A 9,271-nucleotide genomic window follows, 5' to 3' on the forward strand; every position below is an offset into this window, starting at 1 on the left:
CCGCCGCCACCGGCGTTGGAGTTGTTGTAGTGACCGCCGCCGCCGTTGCCGCCGTTCTGGTAAGGGCCGCCGCCGCCACCACGAGATCCACCACCACCACTCCTGTTGGAGTTGTGGTAGCGGCTGGAGTTGTTGTTGTTGCCACGACCTCGGGTTGCAACATTAGCCGAGGACTTGAAAGCCCCTGCCCCTGTCCCGTGGAACATCTCAACGCATTGGTCGAAGTTGGAGACCATGCCGAAGAGATCATCCACCGAGAGGGGAGCGATGCGTACGTCCAGCGCCGAGATCAGAGGTTAGTAGTCCATGTCGAGCCCTGCAATGATGTGAGAAAGAAGATCTGCTTCTGTTATGGGGTTCCCGGCGGCAGCTAGCTCGTCCGAGAGTGCTCTCATCTGCCCAAAGTATGCGGATGCGCTCAAGGAGCCTTTCTGTGCATTGGTGAGGGAGTGGCGGCAGTTGTTCACACGAGAACGGGATTGGGTAGCGAACATATTTGCTAGGGCTGACCATATGGCATGCGAGGTTTCTAGGGAGGCGACTTGGATCAGGACCTCCTTCGAGAGATTACGAAGGAGGAAGGCTATGATCTGCTAATCTTGAATCCATGGTTTGTATTCAGGGTTAGGAGCGATTTGGTCCTTTTCTTCTAAGGTCTTGGTGACTATGGTTTTGTTTGGCTCGGGTGTGGTTTGATCTATATACCCATATAGCCCGGCACCCATGATCTAGGAGCGAGCTTGGGCTCTCCATAGGATGTAGTTGGTTCTTGTGAGGGGCTCGGATGTGGTGTTGGTAAGGGCAATGGATGGAGTTTGGCTGGAGGTAGACATGGTTCGGTTTGGTGGATGAGAAGGTAGAAGCTAGGGTTTTCAGCGGGAGGAAGAAAGGTGGTCGAGGCTAGATGTGGCGGAAGAGGGAGGCTCTGATTATCATGTGAAATTGTATCGAAGCGTCTCAATGCCCATACACAGGCACCCGCATGTTATATATTGATATTATGGTTTGTGATACAAGAAAGGTTGTTGGGATCAACCGCATGAGAGAATACAGGGGGGTTAAGATAGAGATACGAAAAAGATTACAACCTATCTCTAGTTACAACCGAACCAGCGCAGACCCACCTGTACCTATACGTTTAACACCTTGTATCCTCTAGCAATGCGCGGCCTTGTTGAACTCCTACCAAGCTCTGGCTCTTGGCCTCTGAAGCAGGGGCTTTAGCCGGAACTGAAAGCTCATGTTCTTCAAAGGCATGTAATTTGCGTTCCTTCTTCCTTTACCACAGAGCAGACCAGACGAACCAAGATGGCACTACTAATTTAGCCTCGATGGAATCGGCGGGCCAAAATACCTGCAAAACACACAGAAGTGCTACTGAAAAGGAAAAAGCCAAGATAGAGATCTTAACACCAAGAAAAACAGACAAATATATAATGGTACCTCTTGGCGAATCAGATGATGGGGTGACATAGTGGCAGAGATCAAAAGATGACAAGATATAAAATGAAATGTTTGACAGGATCAATCACAGAAGATGTTCGATACAAATAATGCATGTTGTTACATGAAATTGGTACTAAAGCATGCAACTTAAACAACACAAACGTACAGAGCACGATCAACATAGAAACAGTACAGAGGCCTCTGAAAGGCAGTGGACATAAATCTTCGAGGAATAAATGGTGTTACAATATACAAGTACGGGCCAAATGCTACTGGTGATTTCAATAGTCACAAACTTATTTGAATGATCAAAAATACGATGCGGCATACAGGAATGAGACTGCAGAAAGAAGCAAAGAACCGACAAAGACACTGCAGAAAGAACCCACTTGCTGCATCTAGACACGAATCTCTGGAACATGCATTATCTTCTGATGCATCCCACTAGTGACCCATTGACTTCTGAAATCCTTGTGCAAGCTCAGCAGCCAGAGCTTCTTCAGGGAGCCAAGTGATTCAATGCCTTGGGGGACCTTATCCAGCTTCAACAGAGACACGATGTACAAACCTTCAATGCATGGAAGAGCGCCATCAATGATGTTCATCTGGCTGACATCAGGCATGTGCTTCAAGACCAGTGTCTTCAGACTGGGGAAGGAACCTGCAGATAGAACCAAAGTATTTGCACTATGCATGTTGTTCAGTTTTAGAAATGTGAGGTTCGGCAGGTGTGGTGCAAGGATCTTCAGTGGATCTTCCCCAAGGTCGCACCAGCTTAGAGCAAGATACTTGAGGTGGGTTCCATGGTCAAGAAATATCGGCCAATTCAGTGTCCCCTTAGCCCATTGCCCTCTGATAATCAACTTGCGCAGATCTGTAGACTTTGGCTTCAGAGCCTCAAAGCAAAGTGTCTCATTCTCATCCTTTGCAGAAAGAAGCAAGCTGGAAAGAAGTGGCATATCTGACAGGGTAGCAAACAGAAGTGCACAGTCAGCAGCACTTATGTTGTCAATCCACAAACTGCTTAGTTGCATCAGTTTCTTCAGCTGCTCAGCCAAGTTGTTACTAGATTCCACAGTCTCAAGAGTTTGCAGTTCTTCCAAGTTGGACAGCTCTTTAGGTGCATGCATTCCCATAAAGTAACGGAACTCTGTCTGCTTCTCATCAGCATATCTATCAGCTAAAAGGTGCCGTAACTTCCTGATCTTAACAATTCCCCGTGGTAGCTTCTCTATTTTGGTTTGCTTAATGTCCAGAGTGTGGAGGTTAGAAAGATTCTCAACAGAATCCGGGAGTGATTTGACCTTGGTGCGTCGTAAGCCAATGTAACGTAGATTGAACAGATGCCCTATCGATGCTGGCACTTCAGTGATTTCAGAGTCTTGAAGCTCAAGAACACTCAGGTAGCTAGATTCAGACAGGATTGAAGACAACATGCCAGGGGAGGATGAAATTACTCCAAGTGACACTACAGTTCTAAGACGTGGAAATTTAAGTGTCAATGCAGTGTTTTCTTTCCATCCACATGCTGATAGCCGGCGAACATCCTTATCCATCTGTATCATTTCACGCTGGTCATTTGCTGAAGCAAATCTCTCTTCTTTAGCAACAGAAATAGCCAGTTCACGCACAATATCATGCATCTTACAGGTGCTAACCCTACCAAGCTCATCAGTCTCCACAACTTCAAGCATATTGCGGTGGATCAATTCCATAAGATTGCCCTCAGCGACCACCTCTGGTGTGTTCTTTTCTTTACTCACCACAAAGCCTTCTGCAACCCACAGCCGCACAAGGCTGTCACGTGGCATGGGGTGGTCTTCTGGGAACAGACTGCAGTACAAGAAGCAGTTTCTGAGATCATCTGAAAGGTCATGGTAACTCAGATTGAAAATTGCTCGGACATGATCATTGTTTGACAGCTCACTTCGAAGCTGATTGTACTTTTGTGTCCAAATGTCTAATCGTGGTCTGGAGGACAACAGGCTACCAATGGTAACAATTGCTAGAGGCAGGCCATGACATCTTTCAACTATAGAGGCAGCAATTATCTCAAAATCCTTGGGGCACATGTGGCCCCTCTGGTTGTAAAAAGCCCTTCTGCAGAAGAGGTCAAAGGCGTCAGAATTACTCAACGGCTGCAGCTCAAGGTGACGGTCGGAAGGAGAGATTCCGGCGACATGGTCCTTCCGTGTTGTAATGATGATCCGACTTCCTTGCAGATTCTGGAAAGCATCACGTATTTGGAAGTATACCTCTTGCTCCCAGACATCATCCAGCACAATCAAGTATTTTCTATTTTCAAGTCTCTTCTGTATTTCCTTTTTCAAGTCATGCACGTCCATTTGAGACGATGGTTGTTCGGTGTATCCGATCTTCCATAGTAGCTTCCTCAACAGGGCATCAACAGTGTAAACCTGTGACACAACGATCCATGCATTTGCAGAGAAGTTGATCTTTTCACGTTCATAAACATTTGAGACCAGGGTAGATTTTCCCAACCCACCCATGCCCGATACTGTTATCACAGTGTTTTCCTGCTCTTCGGAGTACAGCCATTTGGTCAGCAATATCCTGTTGTCTTCAATTCCTACAAGATCTTCATCCTTGACAAATTCAGGGAAGCCGTCTTGGGACCGCTGTCTTTCCATCTCAGCAAGTGTGTTGGCGTCAAGCTGGGAGGGCTGCAACCACTGATCTTTCATCTGTATAACTAGCTGAATCTCCTTCTCTACGTCAACTACATTATTGGCAATTTCACTGAAAACCTTGACATAATGTGTTGCTTTAATGAAGAATTTCTTGAGGAAACCTTCTTCCTTAAGTTGAAGAGCATGGTATGAGTATTTATCCATTACATCTTCAACATGGTAGGCCACATTGCGGACCTCCCCAATCCAACTCTTGACAAGTTCATCTGTGAGATATACCGTGACTATTTTCCTTATAACATTACTCATCATATTCAGTTGCTTTCTTATTTGCTCAATCTTTACTGGCAGTTCCTTCAGATTAGTAACTTTTTCAGACAACTTATCTATAATGGCCATGATGGCTTCATCTGCTAAAATGGAACCAATCTTCGTCACAGCAATGAGTACTGCCTCGGCCATTTGAGCTGAACAGCAAAGATAGTGCATATTACATGATAGAATAGAAAAACCATCAAGAATTCTAGGTACCAAATTAGCTCATGCACTCGTACATAAAGAGTAGCTTTCTAACTTGGCCCTTTCGTTCCATTTACCTAAAAGAATTTATCAATTTACAGCATATCGAAGACTAGAATATAATTTATGATACATTAAGATATCAGGTATTCAGGTACCGCCGCATCAGAGAATACCCCTCTGTCGACTGAAATCTTAACATTGATCAGAATTGATGGTAATAACAGATGGAATTCCTAAATGAACTTGACCCGCCAGAATTAGGAAAACGGAGGAATTTGGCTCATATTCTAGAACAGTAATACCCAATTCAAGAGATAAAAAGTGACACAAAGAAACATTCAGTCCAAATCAATCTCTTTTTTCTAAACTAACATGAAGCACCTAGCACAATCCAAAAAAATGAATAAATAAATAACATAAATGACACTAGGCTGGATAGACTACCCGATCGGCATCCCTTTATAAGGTCATCAGGACTAGAGAAATGAAAATCTGTGATTTTCATCGCAGGGTAGTCAACAAGCCCATGATAGCATGTAAGGACCAGCAAGCAATTGATGCCTGTACTAGTTGAGCGCAAAGCTCTTTGAACGAGCATGAGCATAAAACACAACCGGTATGCAATCTAGCAAATGAATGGACTGTTTGGAATATGGCTTCAATTATCTAGCTAATTTATCACATTCGGGAAACTGCAGTGTGCATAGCTATCTTCTGAACTGCAACATTTGACGCCGGTGGTTCACATGATCAGGGAATGCTCACCTTTGGGATACTTGTAGTAGGCGGTCTATAGAGTGGGACAACAACTTACCCACCAAACGGACCACCAGTGTCAAAAGTTCTGCAGCATAAGAAAAGTAAAGTTGAACATCACAATATGCAGGCAACATCATCCAAGGCTTGTGTCCATACTGGCCTGATTCCTAAGGATTCTTAGCATTAGGTCAGACCTCGTAGATATCTTCCTACTTATAAAGGTTGGAGTTGGTCGTGGGTTCACATTTGAGACCAACAACACAAATAAACAAATACATTCTACCCACATAGTGGACTAGCAACCTTCCAAGAGACATAAATGAACAAATGCACTTTTACTGACATGTTACACCTAGCACAAATAAACAAATACACTACTAATTTAATGCGAGGACACCACTCTTGTGAAAAACACAGGTAACAAATGCAGAGATGTGACTCGAACTCAGAATCATGCTGTTGGTTTTAGTTTCTCTTACCATCCAATTTCTTCAAATTATACATCAAACGCAGAAAGATCTTTCGTTATATTTTTGCTCTCTTTTTAATCGTGAACCGTGCAACAACGGCAAGACACCAACGTCCTTTGACCATCTCCTAAGCCGGTGGTCCAAGTGCTCGCTTTTTATGGCTTCGTAGCAACGCGCGGGCATTGTGCTAGCTTCCAAAGGATTGGAATGTGCATGGCATCCCAATCCTTTACTTTTCCTATTCCTACGATTTAGAAATCCTGCAAACCGAATAAGCCTAAGACTTAAGATAGAGGAGTAGTAGTTACTAGTGTGAAGAACAGGACGAGAGCATTCTTTTACACACTACTCCTATGACGAATAAGATTAACTATCTCGGCGATGCCATCTCGCGTCCACGTGACAGCCCGCATCGACTGGAGGCAACTCTGCTCTCACCTCCCTGCCCGTGGCGGGAGGCTGCGGTGGGGAATTCTATCGAACATGTAGCAGGCGACAACTTTTTCGCTAGTAAAACTGCAATTTGACCATCGAAAGCTCGTTTGGAACTCATGAGCTCCAGATGAAACGGTTCGATGACGACGTCCCCAAGAGCCCAACTTAGTCTAGCGGGTGTGGCAATTCCCAGCGGCCAGGGACACAGCGCGTGGTGAAACTCTGTAGCTCAAACCAACGGTGTTGACATGTACTCCATGCAGGTGAGACGGCGGAGATCTACACAAAAGGGCTGCGCCACGGACTCGATAAAAAGGTAGTACCTGATGGATTCTCGCGCGAGCGCAAAGCATGGAATCTGCAGTGGAGTCGAGAAGGCGGCAGCGATGTGCTCCGTGGCAGACTGGTGGAGGAGAGCGGACTAAATCCGCTTGCGAGACCGACTCATCCGCGGGGCGGAGCTACGAACGAACGAATATTGCGACGACTGGACTCGAGCTCAGTCCGTGGAGCGAGGAAGGAGAGGGGGCGGGATAGGAAGACGGGGGGAAATGCAGCGAGTGCAATCAGTGGGCGACAGCCACTCGCGATGCCCCCTGTCTCTCGGTCGGAACTCGGAAGCTCTCACGCAATCACGCTCGCCTTCTATTGGTAGTAAGTTGCTCCTTTTCTTATTTTTTGCCAGGTCAAGTCGCCTCCGCTGGGTTACTTGCGTCAATAGAAAATGGCGGCTTCGCGGTGCAAGACTTGTCAAAGTCTTTTGGTGCAAGTGCACACCGACCGGTTGGCAGTGGTACTCTCTTCTTTTTTTGAACAACAGCAGTGGGCTAAACAAATAGAGAGAGTAAAAGAACTGCAACTTGATCAATAAAAGATTATTCCTCGATTTCAATAAGGGCAACCGTCCAATAAGTAAATACTAGTAATATTTACAATCGCAAAAAAGAAAAAGAAAAATAAGAGGGTAACAAATATGGTCCGTGTTGTTGGTCTTTTGCAGAGCAGATCCTTGATCTCATGTATGGAGCCATTGGATAATATCACTCTGGTTGCAACAAAGATGATGTTGCGGTCATCCATTGTAATGTGGACGACATTGTGGTTGCAAACCGCAACACAAACAATCTCGGTCATCCAATTGCAACATGAACGATGTTGTGGAATGACGTAAACCTTTATCACCCATTGAAACATGGAGGATGTTGTGCTTCCCCACTGAAACATGAAGGATGTTGAGGTCACCGTGTTGCCACACGATGCAACTGGGCGAGTGACGATGGCATGTATCTAGGGTAGGGTAATAGGCCTGACCTAGACACCCCTCCCAAAGACACTGCCCTAGATTCAAAGGCATTCAAAGTGCAGCAGCATCCACCGACTGAAATCACCTCAGAGTGCAACCCACTCGACCAACAATTTCACTCGGATAACCCAATTCTATTCGATCGGTATATCATCATTCGACCGTACTAGAAACCCCTCGGAGTATAGAAGATCTAAAGTCATTCAGGATGGCAACGGTCAGGCGTTCACTCCGTAGCGTTAATGATCGTTTATATGTCTTTATTGTTGGCGTTACCAGTAACGTCTCACCTTAATGTACATTGAACCCCTTGTAACATGGGCTGGCTGGGGTCCTGGCGCACTCTATATAAGCCACCCCCTCCACTGGCAAAAGGGTTCGCACCCCCTATAACTTCACACGCAATCCAGTCGACCGCCTCCGGGCACCGAGACGTAGGGCTTTTACTTCCTCCAAGAAGGGCCTGAACTCGTAAATCTTGCATGCACAACCTCGTCATAGGTAGGATCTTGCCTCCTCATAACCCACAAGTATAGGGGATCGCAACAGTTTTCGAGGGTAGAGTATTCAACCCAAATTTATTGATTCGACACAAGGGGATCCAAAGAATATTCTCAAGTATTAGCAGGTGAGTTGTCAATTCAACCACACCTGGAAACTTAATATCTGCAACAAAGTATTTAGTAGCAAAGTAATATGATAGTAGTGGTAACGGTAGCAAAAGGTAATGATAACAAAAGTAATGTTTTTGGTATTTTGTAGTGATTGTAACAATAGCAACGGAAAAGTAAACAAACGGAGAACAATATATGGAAAACTCGTAGCCAATGGATCAGTGATGGAGAATTATGCCGGATGCGGTTCATCATGTAACAGTCATAACCTAAGGCGGCACAGAACTAGCTCCAATTCATCAATATAATGTAGGCATGTATTCCGAATATAGTCATATGTGCTTATGGAAAAGAACTTGCATGACATCTTTTGTCCTACCCTCCCGTGGCAGCGGGGTCCTAGCGGAAACTAAGGGATATTAAGGCCTCCTTTTAATAGAGTACTGGACCAAAGCATTAACACATAGTGAATACATGAACTCCTCAAACTACGGTCATCACCGGGAGTGGTCCGATTATTGTCACTTCGGGGTTGCCGGATCATAACACATAGGCCGAGTTCTTTTTGTCCGATTATGAAGAATCGAGGCTTGGAAAATCAAAAGCTGAAAAGAACTGGATTTGCTTCTCCAAAATCATCTAAGAATCAGGAGAATAGGCAGTGTATCTCAGAATCGAGCAAAAGGGGCGATTTGTGGCGATTCTGATAAGTTGAAAAGGCAGTGTATCTCGTCTTCTCCACATAACCCCCACCATCATATTCTATTCCACCTAAAGTGCTATGTCCATGGCTCACGCTCATGTATTGCGTGAAAGTTGAAAAGGTTTGATAACGTCAAAAGTATGAAACAATTGCTTGGCTTGTCATCGGGGTTGTGCATGATGTGAATGCTTTGTGTGGTGAAGATGGAGCATAGCCAGACTATATGATTTTGTAGGGATGAGCTTTCTTTGGCTATGTTATTTCGATAAGACATAATTGCTTGGTTGGTATGCTTGAAATATTATTGTATTTATGTCAAAGGATAGATTATTGCTTTGAATCACTCGTGTCTTATTATTCATACCATG

General features: G+C 44.9%; 1 protein-coding gene across 2 annotated transcripts; it reads right to left on the reverse strand.

Moving 5' to 3' along the window:
- Positions 1 to 1,497: 1,497 nt before the first annotated feature.
- On the reverse strand, positions 1,498 to 6,907 carry LOC123086730 (disease resistance protein RPM1). 2 transcript variants are annotated; one of them, XM_044508505.1, is made up of 3 exons: positions 6,607 to 6,906; positions 5,385 to 5,463; positions 1,498 to 4,564 (listed from the first exon to the last, which is right to left on the reverse strand). In XM_044508505.1, exon 3 carries the CDS (start codon positions 4,557 to 4,559, stop codon positions 1,845 to 1,847), a length of 2,715 nt encoding a protein of 904 aa, XP_044364440.1. In that variant the 5' UTR covers positions 4,560 to 4,564; positions 5,385 to 5,463; positions 6,607 to 6,906; the 3' UTR covers positions 1,498 to 1,844. The 2 variants fall into 2 exon arrangements, with proteins under 2 accessions (XP_044364440.1, XP_044364441.1); XM_044508506.1 differs by lacking the exon at positions 5,385 to 5,463 and having other exon boundaries at positions 6,607 to 6,907.
- Between the last annotated feature and the right edge of the window lie 2,364 nt (positions 6,908 to 9,271).

Source organism: Triticum aestivum, chromosome 4A (genome assembly GCF_018294505.1).
Source record: "Triticum aestivum cultivar Chinese Spring chromosome 4A, IWGSC CS RefSeq v2.1, whole genome shotgun sequence".
In the NCBI taxonomy this organism is placed as follows: domain Eukaryota; kingdom Viridiplantae; phylum Streptophyta; class Magnoliopsida; order Poales; family Poaceae; genus Triticum; species Triticum aestivum.